We start from the raw sequence: 22,818 nt of genomic DNA, 5'->3' as shown, positions 1-22,818 counted from the left end.
CCGTTCGAAGTAGATACTTCCTTGCAATCTTCCCCGCTGAGACGCTCATCAGAATACATTTTGCACCCCGCGGGTTCTTCGATATTCCCTGCAGGCGCGTATTTTTCCCTTCCCCCGCATCTCCCTCATCACCAGAAGTTGGTTGCATCTTTCCCGAATTAATACCACACCAACATTCGCACGCCTCTTCTGACTCGGAAAGTTTGCCCCTGAAATATGCATAATAATATCATCCGACCAGAATTTCTCAAACTGCCATGTATATCTAAAAATTTTCTAGAGAATAATGTAAACCTTTTTTTCATAAGATACTTGATTATTATTTCTAAAATTTCTCAATGAAACCTCGAAAGTATTTCGAAATACTGGACTTCCATAGTAAATTACAAAATTTTAAATAAAATACAAAATGATCGGTTCAATGGTCGCTTTTTTTTTTGATTTTTCCATTTTCCACGTCATTGTGTTTTTGTTGATCAGCAAAAAAATTTTCCTATTTTTATGCAATACGCCGCGTTCGCCGTATAAAGTACACAAGTATTCCTATGGCTAAAATTCTCGACTTAATATACGCATCAAGTCGAGCTTTTCGATTGAGAAGGAAACAAAGAGAAACGTGCTTCGATCCTTCTCATGCGGTTTTATGAAAGGATGTAGCGCCGAGAGAGATCGGCGTGGCCATACTCATTTTAGAGGCTTAAGCTGCACTCGTCTGGTTTCTTTTTTCACATCGGTCCCTTTCATCCTTCAGCTTATGGGCTTCTGCATTATTTAGTATTTTTAGGAAACCCTCATAAAGTTGGGCGAGGGGTGGAGGTAGGTCTCGACTCGAGTGGTGCGTGCCTCCCGTAGATTATACGAGTGCGTGTAGACGTATAGACGGCGTCGCATCAAGGCGGGCAACTCATCCCGCATAGTGCGCCGGAATTTCGAGGCTTACCGAGAAGAAACGATGAAACTTATCAGGCTAAACGACCAACTGCGCATGCGCGCGATAACTGGACGCTATTGGTCGGTGAGATCGTACAATGAGAGAAATTTTTCAGTTCCGGTTACCGCTCAGTCTTTGACTATTTTCATTTTTTATCACAATCGAAAAATATAGTTCCAGGTAGAAAATGAAAATTAGTTTTCTAGCTGTTACCGGAAAGTTTAGTATCCGTTACTGTTTTTTCTCATTACGATCGCTGTTGCTATATTTTCTTGCAACTGTTGCGAAAATTTTAATGCTCGTGCAACGATAAATTGACGTTAAAGCCTTGTTTGGCTAAAAAAGTAGAGGAAACCTCACAAACTGATTTTGCGTTGCAATAACCGAAAAAGGATCGACTATAGCGCAAAATGGTTAGGCGTACCTCGTTTTTCGTAATTCCAACAACATTCAAACAGTTTTTACTAAAGATACCTGTTTTGCTAAATTTTTCTAGTTACTACAACGAATGAAATTTTTCTCATTGTACCGCGTCGATATTTTCGTCTGCAAAGCAGGGCAGCCAACTTACTAGAAACTAGGCGTGACATGCGAAACTCTGCCGCGTCGAGTGGTGAATTGAAATTATGTCGTCACGATGACTCGTAGCCATAATTTACCATCGGTTAGTTGACGATAAAAGCTTTTCAAGCCTTCCCGCGTGACTGCATCGACTCTTTCAGATCCTTCTAACCTAAAAAAATAATCGCATCCTCCACGTAACCTCCATAAGCTGCGTTTGATAGCTGAAGTTTAAGGTGGCTAGCCTGCATGAAAATTCGACAAATCTCACCCATGCGCAGTCGGAAGCTCTATTTGTTGAGTTCCGCCGTTTATTACTCGGATAAAGTACATTGTACCTCATATTTGCGCCAAAGAGGCAAGCCGCGGTTTCAATGCCTGCGATATTACGACAAGTTATAATGTTGCTGCCAAGCAAAGCTGATTAAGGTAAACCAGAAAATCCTAATCCCTCGCCCGGAGCATCCGTAGTCAGCCACCGGTTTTACTTTTTCTTTTTTCTTTGTTCCTTGAGTAGGGCGAAAACTATGAAAGCACTCGAATTACTGGATTTATCGATAATCGCCGCCACGCGTCGGGTGACGAAATCCAGCTTGACGTTTTAGCAATTACTATGAAAAAGAAATAAATAATCCTCGATAAATTTACTGAAATAATTTGATTTTCCATTTTATCATTGAATTAATTAGACGTTCTTATAAATTGTAATCGATTAACTTGTGTTAGTTTATTCAGAGATAAAATATCAAACTTATAAAAAATCATTCGTGTCAAGTGTGATTTCTCTATTTCACCATCAATTGAACTTTAGAAATTATTCGTGACCTTGTCGTGTTGTATTAAGAAAAAATTCGTCGAGTGAAGATGATTTTTCATCAATTTAAAATTTATTTGCAAAACATGTGAATTCGACGTTTCAGTTTGGCCCTGCCGATCATCTTCAGGGAAATAAGTGACAATCTTTTTAGTTTTGATGTTGTTTAAACGGCATGATTGAAGGTAGTAAACGTAAACGAATTTACATGTTTTGTAAATAAATTTTAAATTGATGAAAAATCATCTTCACTCGACGAATTTTTCCTTATTGCATCAATTAAACTTCATTCATTGAAATTTACAAGCACAAATTGTTATACTTGTTAAAATGAGAATATTATAAAATTCAGCTCAATCAGTTTCGCTCTCGCGCTTTTCGTCAACTTTGATTTTATCACAGTTTCATTCCGTCACTTTTTTCACTCGTCTCTAAAGGAAAAAAAAAAAAACAAAGGGCGAGAAGATATCTTACAGTTTTTATTCAACCCTCGATAATGGCAATTACTTTCCTTTTTATCGTATTATCGGGAGCGCCGCGGTATCTCAAAACCGGTAATTTATCGTCCGCCGAGTCTCTGCTATTCAGTATAATCTTTTTTTCTAATTATTTTCCTCATCGTTTTTTCCAACCGAAGGTAACATCCACCTAATCGACGCCAAAGTGACAAAGGCTCACCCACGAAGATTGCGTGATTTCGTAACGTTTTTATACTTCTTTCTCCGTTCTCTTTTCTTTCCTTCCTTCTCTTTTTTTCATTTTTTTTTTTTTTTTCTTTTTTTATTCTCCTCCCTCTTTTATTTTTATCTTTGTTTATTTATTTATTTTTTTCGAATCTTGCATGGTTAGAAGCCGTGATTAAATGCCACCAGACACGCCAAGCCCGCGTCTTCCGTATGCACGTAAACGTACAACACGTGTGTACTTGTACGTATTTGTATGTATATTTCTAAACTTCGCTCGCTCATTCTCGTATGTGTTAAATATACGAAGCGCAAGCTCGTGCAGCCACGCCGAATGTCTAAGCCGTAATTTGATTTTACGATAAGATTCCACTGTAATACGTATATACACATGTATATCCAACGTATATATCTACTTCGTTCTAAACCAAATTAATCTGAATATTTACAGGAAACTTTTTTCTGCTCGCTCTCGGTTCAGTTTTTTATTTTATTTCTTATTTTTATTTTTTTTTTCTTATTCTTTTTATACTCGGTCCTTCCTTTATTTCTGATCGATTTTTCTCCATCGATCGATGGTTTATTGCATGCAAAGGTGCAAACTGTTCCTCGGCACGCGAACTGATCGAATTTATAACCATCATAGAATTGATTTATTTATACAGCTTCGTGTTATTGAATATATATTTGCCCGAGTTATCCGAAGGTGCGGTAAGCTTAGAAATTTTGTGAAATTGAACCTTTTTCATCAACATGTTTTTTTTTCTTTAGATGCGCCTACAAAAATTGCAATTTGAAAAACACAATTGATCTAAAACAAAACAGCTGATTTTTCATCGGTTAAATAAATATATTATATTTCATGAGCAATTTGGGGGAAAATAATTCGGTCCTTTGTTTTAATCACTCTTTTGACGATAAAAATTTATACAATTTTAAAGAGATAAAAATTTTCAGACTACGCGACGTCTTCACCCGTGCTAATTTCAAAATTGCACGTAACTGTTGCAAATGTCGTTTATAACGATGGAAAAAAAAATTTATAGGTACTGTACTTTACCCACGAATGAGAAGTAGAAGTTTTTCCCCATGAAATTTCCCCATTGATGAAATTTCGGGTTAACCGTATACGTCAAAAAAAAAATAAATAAATAAATAAAATCCGTGTCCCGAAAAAAATTATATCGAGTTTTTAATTAATAGTCATACGTACAAGGAAATGGAATTTTTTTTTTTACCTGCTACATTAAAATTAACTTGAAAACGTTTATCGTAACAAACGAATTTCACTCCGATGCAAAAAGAGAAAGAAAAACAAACTCGCTAATTTCAAATATAACAACAGGGGTCATTTTCTCGTGTATTTTATTATTCGCGTATAATGCATAATTACCACGAATGATATAAAACACTTTGTTAATGAAATCGGAATAGAAGAGGAGAGCGACCGCGAAGCAAGCGAACGAGTATTTTCGTAAACACATGTACGTGTTGTACATACGATGCATGTGCATGGAGAAGGATTGCGGAAACGATTCATCGGTGTATCCGATCTATCGCGTGCGCGACATTAGATTCGCCCCCGCGGTACATACCCACTTCCGGTTTGCGTTCCAGATCAGATATCGTTTGCGGGTTTTAAAATTAATCCTCGCGATGCGACAATAAATTATTTTCCAAATTAGAAACGCCGCGGGCAGTCATACAGGGCGCAGGGTTTATCCTCTATGTATAATACCTTAATCGCCGGTTCGCCGCATTAATTAATTGCCTTTTATATGACTCTGCAGATTTCAACCAGGACGGTCAGCCCGACAACATCAGCTTCATGATTAAACGGGTCAAAGTACACGGTCACGACGCCCTTCAAGACCCAACCTATCGCTTCACCGGCACTTACGGGGTCGAAGAATTCCTCGAGCTTTTCTCTGGTGAGTTGTCAACAATTTATTCTTTCAGGGATCGTCCCCGGCTATCGGGGGCGCAAAACAGCTGCACTGATGGAAATTTTTAGTTCCGGTTACCGCTCAATCCTCGACTATTTTCATTTTTTACCACAATCGAAAAATATAGTTCTAGGTAGAAAATGAAAATTAGTTTTCTAGCTGTTACCGGAAAGTCTGGTATCCGTTACTGTTCTTTCTCGTTACGATCGCTGTTAATATATTTTCTTCCAACTGTTGCAAAAATTTAAAGCTTGTGCAACGATAAATTGACGTTAAAGCCTTGTTTAACTAAAAAAGTAGAGTAAACCTCACAAACTGATTTTGCGTTGCAATAACCGAAAAAGGATCGACGATAGCGCAAAATGGTTAGGCGTGCCTCGTTTTTCGCAATTCCAACAATATTCAAACAGTTTTTTTTAACGATACCTGTCTTACTGAATTTTTCTAGTTACTGTAACAAATGAAATTTTTCTCAGTGTGATTATTGCGATTCTTTTTTTACAATCGTTAAATTGCGCTAATCAGTAGCATTTTTCAAAATTTCAAAGCAAAACACTCACGAAGAATAGAAAATGAATTTTGTAAGCGTGTATTTTTTTTTTTTTTTTTTACATTCTCTTTAACGGTTGAAAATGTCTTCGAAAAAAAAGCTGTCCTCACGGTTTACACTGTTGTAGCCATAAATATTATATGAAACGATATTTGTAAAAAGATAATTGATCGGTATGAGAGCTGCTATTTTGCTGTGGAGGTTTTGTTTTATTGTATATTTTTTTTTCTATCAAAATTTACCGAATGACAGCGGCTCGAAAAAAAATATTTCGATAAGCGTTAGAAGTTGTGAAAATTTCTGTAAATTTTGAGGCAAATGCAAGATGTTTTCGATTCATTAGCATTCTTCGATTTCTATCATGCAGCGTGATTTCTTTAATTTCTGGTTCATCAGGTAATTTTCAGTGATTTCTTGTGACTAGCTAGTCTCGAAGTAACTAAAAATTACCTAGAACTCTAGGAAAACATTTGAAATCAGAGCTAACGTTGAGAATTAATGAAAGTCACGTGATAAACTATAAACCAATAAAATTGCGATCATTTATTTGATATCATTCACGAAATTCAAAGATTCGTGATACTCGCGAAAAAAAAAAGAAGTTCGTTCCTATTCATTGGACCCAAAATATCATCGTAGGAATTTATATTCTAAAATACAGAATAAAAATATACTTCGCAAAAACTGTAAGTCGACGTTAACTTCGGTCTTGTTTCTAAATCAAAAAAATTCGTGCAAGCTTGGCAAATTAGTTGTACGTTTTTTCACGTTCATCTTCATTAAAATTTCCGTCGAATATCTCGATGATATCTTTTACGCCCAATTTTGTTGCAATTTGATTACCTACTGCAACGTAAATTGAGGTTTCTTGTTAGGTATATAATTAGTGAAGCACGATGAGATGAATTGCGATGAACGGATAAGTAATGAAACGAAAAAAAAAAACAAATTATAAGGGAGAGTGAAAAAGTATCGCGTTTCGACTACTTGCAAGTTTATACGCGCGTGTGTGAGTGTGTGTATGTATGTACAAATAAGTTGCGTATACGTGTAATAAAATGCATGAGTGTATATACCGGCAGTTGCGTTGATTAACGAGGAAATTTATAACTCTTGACGTGCACGTGGGATGTGACATATAAGCCGCGTGCTGGAAGAAGTGAAACGAAACCTATCGAAGCGGATAATCCGCACTTATAAATTGTTGATCATCGTGAGCCTAATCCTCGGAGATGAGATACATATAGGGGAAAGCAGGCTTTATGCTTCGCGGCGTTCTAAACTACGACGTAATCCCGATTTCCGGTAATTGATTTATTGCTAGTTTTCTATCGGTTGCGGTGTCGTTATCTGACGATTCAAAACTTCCGGAATCTACGTTCAAATTCAAAGTCAGCGACCTTTTGGTCAATATATGAGAACGTTTTGTTGTTTTCTTAATTAAATTCCGAACTTTGATTGGAAAATTCGAAATCAGTTAGTCCAAAAATTTATTAATAGCGACCTTCGTACAATTCGACGAGTTTTAGTTAATTCTTGAATTTTCTTCAGCATTCTGCAAGTTCAATTCGTAACCCAACATCGGTTACTCCAAAAAACTAGGAATTACGATTTTCGTAGTTACTATTAAAATAAGTTTTAGTGTTTCTTGAATGTAACTCATAGCGTTTTGAAAACTCGACGCCAAATTTGAAATAACTGACTTTGGAGATTCTCAAATTTTACAGAGTTTGTCCAATTTCTCGAGATTTTTATACTCGCCATTTTACCTCAGCAATTTGAATATCAAAATCGGTATTAGTACGTACTGTATCTTCAAAAAATTTAAACACCAATTTTCGTCATCCGTTTAAAACTCAAAACACATGGACTGAAGTACCACAATACAAACGATTTCGAAAAATAATTTATACTCCTATATGAAAGTACAATTTAAAAAAAAAAACGTAACATTCTTATTGATTTCTTGTTAATAACGTGTACAGTTTCTTTTTCGTTTTGTTTTTGTTTTACAATCGAGTTACTTAATCGTTTTCAATCGTACATATCGCGATATATGCCATCGCCATAAAAAGTTTCCAACGATCCGTAAAAAGAAGAAGCAGAAATTTCCACAAAAATGTATATCGTATTTCACGAAACATTTCACGTCAATTTTCCGATACGTACCATACAGCTACTATACAGCACTAGAGTAAAACGACCGCGATGAACGAGAACGATCGCCGGACGTGAAGCACGGAGCTTATCAATAAAACTGTATCATGATCACGATAAAAGCCCGGAAGCCGCGGCGCAAATATCCGCGATTTTAAACTTTAATAATAAAAATCCTGAGCGATACGTGCGATTGCGCATGATTCGCAATTGCAAGCTGCAGCGGGGTAAAATTATAGGGAAAAATCATCCCTCGCACCCTGGAATTTGCCCATGCATGGATCCCATACGGCCTAACATGTGATCCAACCTCCTCGATCGGCTGCATCGTATCGAGCTTTTCTTTAACCCCGCGTCGTTTTGAATTTCATGCACGTTCCCCCGCCTCGCGAATTTAACAAGCAGCTCATCCACTTCCTCCTTTCTATTTCCTTTTCACCCTTTCTTGCTTCCCCCGTTCTCCAACTTTCGGGGTAACATCGGGTATGTATCGGAAAACTCTGATAATCCGCGTGAAAGCTCCGGAGGAAAATTTGATGTACGTTTTTATCACACGTTCTCTAATCATATGCGGTTACTTTTTTGAATTCATGGTACGTCTTACTTTTCCAATCTCGAATCGCAAGGCTTCGGATATTTGATAGTTTGGACGAAGAGAAGTATGGTCGAGTCTCGAACTAAAAGCGAACTGCATTCTTCACTTTTCACTCCGTTAACTACAGTCAACTAATAGATTGATGAGGGATTTCCAGAAGTATAGAGTAGGTGTATACCTATGGGGAATTCCAGACAATTCCATATTCCATGAAACCAGTCTTGAAGTGTTGTATTGAAAGATAGAAGTTTCAAGAATTTTTTAGGAATTTTCAGACCGTTTAAACAATGTGTTAGTTGATCAGAAAAAAAGCGAAAGTGATAAAAAGATATCATCATTTTTTGGAATATGTAATATTTGTAAAAGAAAATAAAGTTTTTGAGAATTTTAAAAAGCTCTCTTTCAAAATACCTCTCAATATTTATAAATAATTAACCAGTTGAATGAAAAATCTGGCAAAATTCAGGGTACTGTTTCAGAGTTGGGACAATAGCAGAAAAAAATTTGAACATGATAAAAAATTTTGAGAATCAGACGTTCGTTGGATTTGCCTGGAATTCCCCCTATATTATGCTTACACATGTGTACAAATCTGGTGAAACTTTTGAAACATCGCATGTTTCGTTGTTTTGTGAATCATCTGTTTCCTATTTGAGATAACAAATATTAAATTTCGTTCTCTGACAGACGAACTTTAGAAAATTCGTGAAATTCTTCAACGTCAACCTCTTGTTATGAAAAATAATCAATAAACCTTTCGTGACGCTTTTTTCTAAAACTTCGTACAAATTTGTTGATCATAAATACTTACAGCTTATATTTGCATGAAACAAAACTCTGAATCGATGCTTCGGTCCAATTTCAATTCCAGATCGCAGTGTGCGTTGTTTGTAGGTTTTTTTTTTTTTATTCGGCGGGTTCGTTCAATTTTACTTAACTATGACTTGTTTCATGCAAAAGACTATTTTCTACAGAATCATTGCACCAGATTTTCTTTTACTTTTCAATCCTCAATTTAATATTGCCACTTGTTGATCATAATCAATATCGCTGTAACGTTGTAAAATTAAATATTCAACGATCGAAAAATGGATAAAAAAAAAATCCGTTTCAGTTACGCTGTAGAAAATAATCTGTCGATTTGAAATAGAACAAAACAAAACTAGATATTTAACAAACATCACAAAGCCGACAAATATCACAATTTGATATCATATGTTGGAATAAAACTAACAAAAAGTATCGATTTTTAAACAACCAACGTCCTCAAATATTGGAAGCATTACGCGTAACGTATCTACCCGTATCTCGAAGTGCTGTCAATATTATACACGAACACCAAGGCATCTATACACTAGTCTGCGTATCGATTCGTGCTTCGAATATTACACGAAGGTTGCTTTTGTTCGGTTAAACAGTGGAGGGAACCGAAGAGTTGAGTGCTTTCAAATGGTACAATTATTTTCGCTCCTATCGGTTCGTGCAAGCTTTCATCAGTCCGTTATTTTCCATCGTAAATGGGAAAACTCACAGAGTAAAACATCGACAAAAGAAGCTGCAATTTATTTAGGTTACACGAGAAAATCAAACCAAGTTTCAATCCACGAACCTTTTTTAATGCAATGTAATCGATTATTCGCATCAGAGAGTCATTCAATCGTATAAGTAATTGGTTCTAAATATTTGCAAAGTGTTTTTTTTTTTTTTTATTTTTCCTCATACTTTCTATTCAAGTTACTTATTAAGGACGTGATATTCGAAGTTTATGATTCAATGCGATTTCCTGTCGCAATAACCGAAATGCTGTCTTTTCATAATTGTACATAAATAATGTTGATCATGTTTTCACTGGCAAAATTTGATAAGAATCCGATGATAATCAATCCAACGTCGTCTTTCCGTGATGAATAACAGGTTTCAAATATAATTATTCTGACACTTCTCGACGTCGCGTAAATTCGAATGAATCTCACCGATCGAAATTGAGTGTATAAAATTGTTTGATTCAACTATTATTTTATGTGTGAGAAAAGTGACGACAATTACCAACGAAGCAAACTTAAACATGTCAGAATATGGATGTCTTATAGATTAACAAAAATGAAATAACTAACTAACTAACTGATATTTGCAAATTGACGTTGACTGTTCGAAACTACTTCGATACAAATCCGGTGATGAAAATATGAGAATTGCTTAGGTACGACAACGAAGGAAAGAATTAAACTGTCAGGCACCAAAGAAGATTTCGTGCCAGAACAACGACGTGAATTGAAAATTATTTCATTAACGGGGTAGCGAGTTGATTAAGAACGTGGGTCTTAACGTTGGCAGGGAATCGACGAGCGGCCGGGGCGATGTTGAAAATTCATTTCCCCAGGGCCCAGGAGCATATCAAGCGTTCCGAAAATCCTAGGCTATACTAGACACTATACCGCGCGCATAAAATATTCGAATAGAGGAGGATACGCGATCCCAGCGGTGTCTTTCCCAAATCTGCATACAAAGCAGAATAGCTATACCCCGAGCTGTCGGACCCGAAGAAAGCTCTGTGCTTACAGACACCGGAAATCAGTGCGAAACAAGCCCGCGACACATCCGAGGATTGAACCCAGGCTTAAGGATACACGGGACGTATAGTCTGCAGGTCAAACGACCGGGTTTGGGTTAACCGTAAGCCAGTCTTTGAACTTCCCGTTTTCAAACTTGCTCTCAAGTCTACGAAACCAATACCAACACCAACACCGACACCGACACCGACACCGACACCAACGCCAACTCCAACAACAACACCAACAACAACCAACACCAACAACCAACACCAACAACCAACACCAACAATAACACCAACAACAACAACAACAACAACAACAACGTCGCTATCTTGTTCGAATTACGGAAGCACTATGTTAAATTCGTGACAATGACCAAAGAACGTCAAGTGCTTTAATACACAAAAATCACAGGAGTTTCGAACTTTTGACTATTATATTTGACCTGTAGCTATAAGGTACAGTTATTTTCTCATCTGGCCTTAGATTCTTGACCATCGACCATAAAAATCCGGTGTTAACAATTTTTATAAAACTTCGTTCATTCATTATCAAGATATCATGATCGCTATTTTATTTTTTTCAAATTTTGTTAATTGAATAATTCGAAAAGTACTGAACCGATCGAAGCTAAGATCTAATCGGTTCTAAGTTTGGAGAAGCCGCGTCAATTGAGACGAAAATCATTGAAATGCGGTTACTCGTTCTCAAGATATCATCGGGAAAAAAAATTAATCACGTGCGTAGCGAAAACGCGACTTTTTGTTTCCGGTTGATTAGAATAACAATCTTTTTTCTAGTGAAAATACAGAAAAGGGTAGTTGAAATATGTCGAATTAAATATGAAAATTAGTCAAGGCAACTAAAGCTGATTAAGTTGAATCTGATTCATGAAAGTCTCTGTGATGCAGAAAAAAAAGTTTCTACCTTACACGTGAATTGTAAATAACTTGTTATCAAGAACTTCAGAAGAATCACATTATTTCACTATTTTTTCACCAGAAAATCCGTACACTTCGTCTGATTCTATTGAAGAATAACTGATTATCTTCCTAAATGAAGTTCCTAAAAAAATTTCTGATACGGATTCTTTTCCGAGTTCTTCGGTTGGAAAAAAATAAAACCGATACGTACCGATGTAGTAATTTTCACATGTTACACTAGTCACTGAACAAAAAACAAGTTACTGTTAATAAATCATTTACTAATAAAATCAGTTCCAGTGAAAAAATAGTAAAACAATCAGATTCCTATCACGTAGTTAAGACGTAAAGATTTTTGTAGTCTAATTTCAGTGTTCTAACATTTTCTCCTGGATCAAATTAACTTTAATATTCATTCCAATGTAAGTAGATCAGCTTCAACGACACCATTTAAAGCTCTGTTTTGTCACACTCTTGTTTCAACCCATTTTCAATCCGATCATTACACATGGACCCCATACATGCATAAGTCGCAATGCATTTACTGCGGGGTTTCGAATCTTACAAGGAACATCAGTTTAATGTCCCCACTCCGATTTCGTTGCAATTCGCGCATGTTGAAGAGCGTTTAAAACTAAACGACATGCATATTTCTTTATCAGCGAAAAAACGGTTCAAACCGGTGAAAACGACTCGCAAAGATGGACATCCAACGGTGTGGATCCTCGGTATTAGACAGAAGCGCTTGATGTAATCGAATGAATCCAACGTTTTATTCATTAATAGAAACATTTCAGCGTTAGGTCCATTCAAATACATCAAGCGCTTTAAAAAAATCGACTCGCTGAGCGCCCATCTTCGGGGGTCGTTTTCACCCCCTTTAAACCGTTTTTCCTCCAATAAAATATAAAGTACGTGTCTTTCAATTTTTAATGCTCTACAACATACGTGAGGAGGAAACGAAATCGGAGAGAGGACATCAAACTGGCGTGTTTCTTGCGAGTCAGCCCGAGATATCAGGCCGATTCCGATTTGCTCAGGACCAGGTCCGGCATTCTCTGGGCGGCTACGCTGGCTCCATGAGAATCTCCAGTTGAAGCCGAGCCGCGTTACCCGCGCGAAGCGAACCATAATACCCCGGTTCATTGCTTCGTCCGATCGACCAGAAACGCCACAATGGTTTGGGCGCGCCTCCCGATAAGCGAACAACACCCCCGACAATGATAATAGTTTACCGTTCGCGTTTACGTTTCGTTTCGTTTCGTTTGGTTTGGCTTGGTTCGGGTAAATTGGGTCGGGATAGTTCGCAGCTTCCAGCTTACGCTGCTCCATCTCATCGCCGCTGCAACCCCCTAAAAACCCCGCCCGGCATTCTTATCGCCGTTTTAACACCGGGCAGTTCACCGTTACGCCGAGCCGGGTAAAGCTCGTCAAAAATGAATAATAAGCCAGCTTTTCATCCCCTCATGGCTTCTACCCCCCTGAGAACTTTAAGCGGGCGCGGTTAACCCGGAAAGAATTTTACCCTCCGATTTATACAAGTAAATGCGTCCATTTCGGAAGGAATCGATGCATTTAGATTTTAGTTTAGATTTTTTTTTTTCATCTTACATTCTTTACATTCCTTACGTGTTGTGTTGCCATTCATTTAACACAGTTTTTAAGCTCATATCAAGCAGGCTGCTCTGCCATAAGTCGACACTTTTTTAATTATTTTATTACGAGATTTTCGCGCATTAAACGTTGATCATTTTTCATTTTTTAAGCCATAACAATCCGTTTGGAAATGCAAAAGTAGAAAATACAGGAATAATCAACGAAAGTTTACTTCATTTCAAATTGCACTGGAACGTTCAAAAACCTGGAAAAATTTGTCTGATTTCACTCTGATCAGCTGGTTCATATTGTCCGGATCAAGATTATTTCGATTACCGGGTTCTCTACCTCCTAGATCCTGCGCTCCGGATCCGCTTCCTGATGAAACGCGACTTCCAGGACAAGCGCTCCATAGTTCTGGCTGTCCAGGTCCTTGACCTGATGACTTTTGACCTTCCGGACTAATTTTACAGTTTACAAGTTTGATTATTGAATACGTTATGTTTTGTACCATCAAACCAATATGCGTGCTTCAGATAACATTTTGACTCAATCAGCCAAGCTCTTACCTCCCTGATTGTTTTTAAATTTTCTCACGTCACCGAACATGATTCGGATGTTTATGAAGAATTCAACAGCTTTGAGAAGTTTCTTCTTCTATTTCGTCAAACAATTTAACACATTTCGTTCTGAATACTGCATAACATAACCGTGAAGGTAGAGAATAGACAGAAACGAGTCTACAAATTTCAAAGAATAAATTTCAGCTGTATTGCATTCATCTTGAAGTCAAATTCAAAATCAAATTTCTTGTGTCCCATAATTGATATTCGCATATTCGCCGCTGAAATTTTAATCATGCAGGTAAACGAAAAGTTAAAAAAAACAAAGAATAGAAAAAGAAAAAGAAAATAGTCCAAATTTGCACTCACGAATTATAGATACGAATTGTCAAATCGGTTGTCACGTCAAACGAAAAGTACAAATCAAAAACAAGACATCGTTCGATCAACCAGCGAATGAGTATTCCCTTGAAAAGTGGAAATAGCAGGAAAGGCTTTGGCTTTGGTGTACAATGTAAGCGTCGTTATCACCAGGGTGAGAATAGTGGGGGATAAGGTATCGCAGCGCCTGCAGAGTAGGTACTTGTCAAATGAAACCGTGAGGCGCCTTAAACGAATCATTCGACGGTGTAATTAGTGTTTACAACAGTTGAGGGAAACGTTTTAGTAGGCAAAGCTCTAGGTAATGACCTGGAGGGAGGGCCATTTATCCGTTACATTGAACGCCCCGCGGAGAACAACTTGAATACAACCCTGCAGAATACAAGACGAACCCCCCTATAGGTATACATATATAATCAAGCCCTGAATTTCTCCGATGTAACCGGAAAAAATGGGGCGGGGTTGAAATTCCGAATCGGATAAGTTCCGAAAGCGCAGAAATCCGAATTTTTTGATGGTGAAACTTAAAGTAAATAAATCAAACTTCGACGAAATATCGAAGTTTCGAATGGTCCGAAACCCTACGCTCAAAGTTTCAAAAGGGCAAAATTCGTGAGAAATAACGTTACGCTGTTATGTATTACACTTTGAAATTTTAGGGTAGCCATCATACATTTCACTCAAAACAGACTTTAAATATATTTTTTCAATTTCGGATCTTTTATAACGTAATAACGTGTAAAATTTTATAAAAAATTGCATGAATATTTATACAGTAGGAATATTCGTAAGATTATAGATTTGTTTCAAAAGAATCAGGAATCAATCTGTTGATCAACTAATCATTCATTCATTTAACGGATGAATAACAACGAGTTTCATGATTTGAGATTTCTGATTGAGAAAGAATTCATTACAGGTTTGGCACTTTGTTCACAATTTTATATATATATATGTACTGTAAAACGACACACACGTGCACGAATTTTTGAGCTCGTTAGCTTTCGTTATTTTTTGCGTTCCAATTTGATTTTTCAAAATCCTTTATAAATTTTAATCTCGACGTCATTGAGAGCGGTATAATATTTCAGAAAGTAATACGAATAACGTTGTTTTCATCGTATTTCCCATCGGTTTGATATAACTGGAATAGATAGCGTATGAAATAAATCAAAAACGAGAATGGTCGGCGAGCCACGCGTAGGTATATTTTAATTTCAGTATTTCAACACCACGTACCTACATAACCGCTATTTTCCACTCTTCCATACGTGTATACGTAAACGAATACATACATATATATAAAGGTATGTGCGAGCGTAGGAAATAAAAAGCGGCCTTTAAAGACGTCGTACAGAAATACACGAGGGGTGAATTCGTGCGAGGATAATTTTTTCCTCCCAATTTCGCCTCGCCTGCAGGGTATATTGAAAAATAAATTTGCGCAAAAGTAAAAGTGAGAAAAACAAAAGAACATGAAAATTGTATTTACGGAGGGTGGATCATTTAAAACAAATAAAACAGCTGTTTTACCGATTCAGCGTCGCGCATCTCGGAGCCGAGGAGTATTAAAGCATCGTGTACGACCCCCTGAAAGCAGTAATTTCAATTTTAATTCATTTTTCGTTGTATACGTAATAACAGAATCCACGTTTTTCCAACCCCCTAAATTTTTGACACCCTATGTGGGGTAAATACACTCGTATACGTATAACTACTTGCCTAGATGCGCGTATCTCTTCTCTCGTAAACACGGCCGCTGATTGAATTATCGGTACGACGGTTAGGAAACTCTGTGCACCATTTTCGCGGAAATAATTATAGTCCAATCGGATTAAGCAGTCGACTCCAGTCTTTCGATTCCGACGCCACATCTTCGCCGCTTGCGAAAGCCTCTCTCGATTCAATCATCACGTTTCAAAGCAGATCAAATGCTTCGATACGCACCCTCTAGGCCCTGATTGGATCGGAAGGAAAAATAACCTCATTATTATATCCTAAGGGCGGCGGGAAATTTCTCAGATCGCTGATTGTTCCTACAACCATTGACACGCGATCTTCGATCGATTTCTCTCTCTCTCTCTCTTTCTCTCTCGCCAGCTTCCACGTGTAACTTTCGTCTAATAATCTTCTAATCTGACACCAGATATCCGTGTATGTGTGTGCGTGAAGATGAAATGCGCCTGTGTATTGAGAACACGCTTGGATTCGTTGTGTATACATGGATATATACGTATTTATGTACATATGTGTATACGTATATATGTATATACGTTCAAAAGTATGATTGATGATAAAAGTTTATTAAGCGCGCGGCGACGTAGAATGGAACTTTGTCAAAGGCCGTCTTTATTAATAGCTCAGCTGTCACTTGACATTGACGGGTTTCGCACCGTCTTTCATACTTTGCCATTGAAGAGTGGCTTATTTATTATCGAACGTAATTTTCCCGCTGTATCCAACTTGCCAGCATCGTTCATCCAACAGTGAGAAAAGTGGCAGAAAATCGAGCTGCAGCATCTTGATGCAATTTTTTAAACACATGGACATCATTTTTAAGTAACTGCATTAATTGATATTCTCACAAACGCATGTTTTATTATCGAAATTAAATTGGATTATTACGAAATAAAAATTATCTTCGAATTCAATTAAATCTATGTTGGTAGTGAATAATTTTTTTTTATCATACACGCGTCATAAACGCAATTTTCGACGCCTGTAACATGTGCCTGAAATGGCAGTATGCAGCGGCGTTGCGTAGTCCGAATCATATAAAACACCGTGCACCGCTACGCATGCGCGCTTCGTCGTATAGAATGTTGTGCGTCGCTGCGCACGCGCAGTAGAAAACATAGCGCACAGCTACGCATGCGCACTCGAAGCAAACCGAACGAGGCTAGGTCCGATACACAACTGACGTTGCAGGCCATTTCAGGCAAGTGTTCCGGTCATTAAAATTCGTTTTCCACGCATTCGTGATAAAAAAAATTGTATGCAATTAGTGATGAAACGAGGAAATGGTGACTATTCTTTGATTTTTGTCACTCGTTGCATAAAGTACTATTATCATAGTAATATACAATGACAAAAAATTTCTTCGCCTCCGTCACTCCATTTTTCTATACATGTGCATTTCTTTTGTACTCCGTGGACGTAATTGCAATAATTTCTTCCAGAGGAGGACTACGACGCCTTTTGCCTGTCCTACATGTTCACCTATCGGGATTTCGAGAAAGGAACGTTGGGTCTGGCCTGGACAGGCGATTTGAAGAACGCCGGAGGCGTTTGCGAGAAGAACGGGGTATGTCTGCTCTTTTGCCTCACCATCCTTGGCCGTAAGCCCGTACCGGAAATTGCGCGGGGTTATAGAGCGGTGAAATATTCTTGAAACTGAGTTGCATGGTCCGCAGCTGAATGCAGGACTGAAACTCCAAGGGTATACTTACTCGCCGTAGGATAGGAGGAGTTCCATGCACTACGGGTCGACTACTCGCCCTGATATTATGCTAAATACCGTCTGGCAGACAACGTCTGCCAGCCGGATGAAGGACTAAAAATTATTCAAACCCGTCAGAGTTACAGACATTACGGAATAATCTTCCCGTCTCCGTGTTGTCGCATCGATTCTTCAATTCGGACAACGATGTGTTAAAGTTTCGTCGATACCTGATTGCATACCTAGTGGTAAAAGAGACCGAACTTGTTATTGAGAATGATAATGTGGCTCTGTGACGTCTGGTGGCAAGAATATGAATTACTCCGATTGAGCTGTATATCATTTTAAATTACATCTTTCGTCGTATTTTTTACAGTGTATTGATTACTTCCGAGAAAACTAAGACCTCACAGCTTGCATGAAGTTGTCTGTACTTTCCTGTTCGCGTAGTTGACCTAACCAGATCTCGACGCCATATTGCTTAGTCATGTCCATGTTTGTTCTAACTAAGAACTAAATTTTTGTAAAACTTCGAACAAATTTAAGAATCATATCTGACGTGACGTTTTATAATCTCACAAAGTCACAACGATTCATTTGTATGTAAAAAGAAACGAATCGTGAACAATCATTTTCCAACTCGTGTGTTTTCTATTCACCGAAATAATTTTATTTACAATTCATTTTCAATGGATAAAAGCTTGTCACCCGCCACAGATGAATATACATATTATTAGACCCAAACGGAATGATAAGCTTTTTGGGTAGCAAAAGCCTCGCGGAAAGTGTGAAAGTAAGATAATTTGGGAAAATATCTGATTCCAGCATTACAGAGGAAGCATGAAGTCGTTGAACACAGGAATAATAACGCTGCTGAATTACGGAAAGCACGTTCCACCTGCGGTATCGCACGTCACCCTGGCCCATGAAATCGGTCACAACTTTGGATCGCCGGTAAGTTGTTGTTACGTGGTTATAGCTATACACAGGCCGTACATATACCTACAAGCAGGATTTCCCTCATTCCCTCGGGTTCGCGATTCGGGCAAAATTCGCGATCCCCTGGCGCCAAACTTGAGCGCTAATCATCAGGGAAGTTGGCCGTTGCCTCGACATAGTCTGTGGAATATCAATGAAATAGAGAGGCTCGCGTTAATCTCACTAAAAAGGAAAAAACCGAAAGAGAAAATAGGGTGAATTTTTTCAGCGGTGGGTGTCATTTTATTCGGCAGTCGCATTGGCTGCGGAATTAAATCGGAATGTTGAACGAGGTATTCCGATATTTCAAATAACATTTCACAAGCGGGCTTAAATTGTTATCGAAATTAAAAAATTTGGCGAAAACGTCGAAGGTATGGATCAGCTAAATCCAAATGTTTACTTTTATCCTGATACTGTAAATTCTTCGTTATAAACTTCACTAAAAATTTTGCCACTTTGCCGATATCATTCGCTTCCAATCGACTTGATCGAACTTCCGGTATCAAAACTTATGTTTTGTACATTCTGAATATTCCCCAATAATGCGAAATCGGTTGTATGCAGAGTGAAAATCTAGATAAGAAGTATTTCGGCCGACCCACCAACTTTTGGCCAGCTTTTTGGCGTAAAAATTTATTGACAAACAACAATGCATAACTGCTTAAAAATGGTACGATTTTCGAATCTCATCGTGCAATAAACATGCCTAATTTCTAACCGGATCAAAATTTAGATCATGAAAGGCTGTCCGAAAGTTGGTGGATCGGTCAACACACAGTTTTCAAAAACACCCCAATTTCCAGCATACAGGGTTTTGAACTCACGAAGAAAACTCACCCGAGGTGAATCTTATCGATTTTCTTCACGTCTGTGTGTAATGTATTGCCGTATATAAAAAAAATATTGGAAACGTATTTTTTCATGCTAATTCAGTCGTTCAAGTGGCAAAAATAGCCCCTAAAATCTACCTCCACCACTGAATTTATTAAGATCTCCCGATAATGACATGAAATTTTTCGTAGGAGCCAATTAAATATTCACTATCAATAGACGATAATGTGCGCACTGTTTTTCAGGCGGTTATTTTAATCCACTAAATAACCTAAAAATAATCATGTGATCAAACATACTGTTACAAAAGGTGAAATAACCCGTCTTGCCCCACCTTTCCGATCTAGTAGTCGTCACAGCTAAAAGACGCACAAAAGCTTTCATGTGTCACGAAATTGAACAAGATTGCTGCGCGAGTCGATATTATTGTAAAAGCATTCTTGTTTCTGACTTCTATCTATAAACACGTATCTCTGAATTCACTTGTGCCTTATTGATCATTTCTTTCCGTTCAACGAGCCCCGTAATTTTATTCTGTAGGACAAGTTCGTTAAACTGGTGTCAGAAGTGGGATTTTTTCGAGCTTACCGCGCGATAAACTATTGCAGAGCTTTAGGCGTGAAAACGTTTCTAATTTTATTCTTTACGTACCACAACGTATCACAGAATAAAGATAATCGTCGAAGTAAGTACACCTCGGTTACTTTCCTTGTAAGTAAAACTTGTGTCGATATAACCGAATCGGAAGGCATGCGCCACCTTTAAAATTTGTGCAACCTTAGCGTGTAACTGGGGGTGGGTCACGTCGTCTGGGGTGGCTTGGGGTGAAACTGGGTGGGAGACCGAAAGCGCAATAACATATTGGAAGTGGAATCGAAAACCCATACAGTCGTACGTCACCGGAGTTGAGGCGTAACAGCTGTTGCCAGTCCTTCACGTGAGCCGCGCTCGCCCCGAACATCATCCCTCTGCCCTTTCCCTTCACCTACCCTTCGAAAATCGGCCTCTATAATACGCCCGCCGCCTTCCACGTAACGTTGCCAACATTTCCGACCGACCTTTCTGCAGCACGATCCGGACGAGTGCTCGCCCGGGGGTGAAGACGGCAACTTCATCATGTTCGCCAGGGCGACCAGTGGCGACAAACGGAACAACAACCGCTTCAGCCCCTGCAGTCTGCTCTCCATCAACCCTGTGCTCAACAACAAGGCCCGTTCGGCCAAGGGATGCTTTGCCGGTGAGTGCAGTTGGTCCTTTAATTTTGCAGGCTTGTACTTGGAGGAATTTTAAGTTCACGTGACTTTAGTAATGCAAGTAAGTAAATCAAGTAGAGTCATTGATTACGTTCGTTTCTTATCGTAATCGAAAATTAAGATTTTAGAAGTAGGCTAAACCGAGATGAAATTTTCAGCTGTCACATGCAGAAAATGTATCACGATTATCGTTTAATCCGTTTCTGGCCACATTAATTACGCCTAATCGAAGTTTGTGACCGGAAATTGTACAAAGCTCGTGCTTTGACTTTAGTAATAATGATCAATTTTCAAACAAAGTGTGTAAAGTGTTGGCAATCATTCACTAAAAATTTCTCGATGCCGAGTTTTAGTTATGAATTGAAAATTTAAATAGATCAAAAACCACACTAATTGAATACAGAATTTTATGAAAGTTTCCACAAATGATGAATGAAGTTACCATAAGTGGTAAATCTTCCTCAAATGTTGATATTCTTCTTGGATATAATCACTCGTGCTACACTTTCTTGTGACTGTTGCGATTATTTCATTTTATTCCAACAACGCAGTGATTTTACAACTAAATAATTCGATTGGAAAAAAGTATTAAACCGAACAAACAAATTAATAATAAAATATCGAGAAAATATAGTACTTAGAACTACAATCATACCAAATAGCTACTTAAACCACATTTTTTATAAATGCAACAATATTTAAACATTCAAACTGTAGCGATACTTATTTTATCATAATTTTCTAGTACAAAATCCTAACAAAACGAAATTACTCTCAGTGTCGTATGTAGCGAATTTGACTCAATGCCCAGAATTGTGCATGATCATCAATCAAAAGCAAATTTTAGATCTGATATCATTTATTTCATGACTCTTGACGTACCATGTACATTAGGATGGTTCAAAAATAGGTTTTGTCTTTTTTCGTTCTTATCCCCTTACGTTAGTGTTTGATACGAAAAAAATCCTCGTAAAAGATGAATTTTCTAGCTTAAATCAACATGTCGCTATTTTAATTTTTATTTCTTATTCATTTAACGTGAAAAAAATTCTCTGTTCGTTAAAAGTTGAAATATCCGTAAACCTTTCGATATCTTTTAAATTCATGCATAGATTCTTGATGCTGATTCTTCAAATTTTCCAAACCTCTATGACAAAGCATAGTAATCATTATTAAAACACACATCACAGTCGTCTGAAAACTACTGATTTTCTCCTTTTCGGTAAAAACCTATACTCTGCCATAGAGGTTTGAAAAACTTGCAGAATCAGCCTGAAGGCTGATCTATACATGAATTAAAAAAATATTGAACAGCTTACGGGGATTTTAACTTCAAACAACAGGTGATATTTTTCCGTGTTAAATGAATGGAAAATAAAAATTACAATAGCCAACTGTTACATTTAAGCTAAAAAACTGATCTTTTCATAGGATCTTTTTTCTGTCAATCAATAATATTTGAGGGGGTCAGAGCGTGTAAAACAAATGTTTTTTCAACCACCCTAACGTACATATGAATTCAGTATCACCCTTACGTAAGTTATACACAAATTTTATCCAAACATTTTTCACGGGTTTGCGGAAGCCTTTCTAATCACGCCGACACATGCGGTCAAGTTGCGGTGAACGAAGCGTGAACTGGGATGTGCCTTAAGCACGGCCGACTGGCCTCGAATATTCTGCGGACAAAGTAGTGGGTCGAATCGACTAAGACGAGGATCATCTCGTCGACTCGACCGACGGCAACGGCGGAACAACCGCGATTCTCCCATTCGTTTCGAATTTTCCTTCCGCATCGTCCGCCGAGCCGAAACCCGATCCTGAGGATCCGGCGGCGTTTTAGGCGGTGAAGAGGGTCAGCCGGCTCATCTCGCCGCCTCGCCTAGTTCGGCAATAACATCCGGGACTTCGTATTTGCCCCTGCAGTTCTCCTCCCCATCATCCCCCTGATCACCCGCTCCAGCGTAAAAGGCATCGTGCACACTTTTGCCGGATTCTTACACCCGCCTGCAACCCTATTTGCCCTTAGCTTCCTTAAAATATTTATTCCAAGAGCCTGAAT

General features: G+C 38.1%; 1 protein-coding gene across 14 annotated transcripts in view; it reads left to right on the top strand.

The window, feature by feature from the left end:
• LOC107225363 (disintegrin and metalloproteinase domain-containing protein 10) overlaps positions 1-22,818 on the top strand; it is a 347,658-nt gene that overhangs the window by 309,408 nt on the left and 15,432 nt on the right. For all 14 annotated transcript variants that reach the window (XM_046736150.1, XM_046736151.1, XM_046736141.1 and 11 more), the window contains 4 exons: positions 4,780-4,920; positions 17,432-17,556; positions 18,517-18,645; positions 20,572-20,740. In XM_046736150.1, the coding sequence (XP_046592106.1) occupies positions 4,780-4,920; positions 17,432-17,556; positions 18,517-18,645; positions 20,572-20,740 (564 nt within the window). The remainder of the gene's footprint in view (positions 1-4,779; positions 4,921-17,431; positions 17,557-18,516; positions 18,646-20,571; positions 20,741-22,818) is intronic.

The sequence above is a fragment of the Neodiprion lecontei genome, chromosome 4 (genome assembly GCF_021901455.1).
Source record: "Neodiprion lecontei isolate iyNeoLeco1 chromosome 4, iyNeoLeco1.1, whole genome shotgun sequence".
Taxonomy (NCBI): domain Eukaryota; kingdom Metazoa; phylum Arthropoda; class Insecta; order Hymenoptera; family Diprionidae; genus Neodiprion; species Neodiprion lecontei.
Note: the sequence above shows the minus strand (reverse complement) of the source record. Positions and strands in the feature narration are given on the sequence as shown.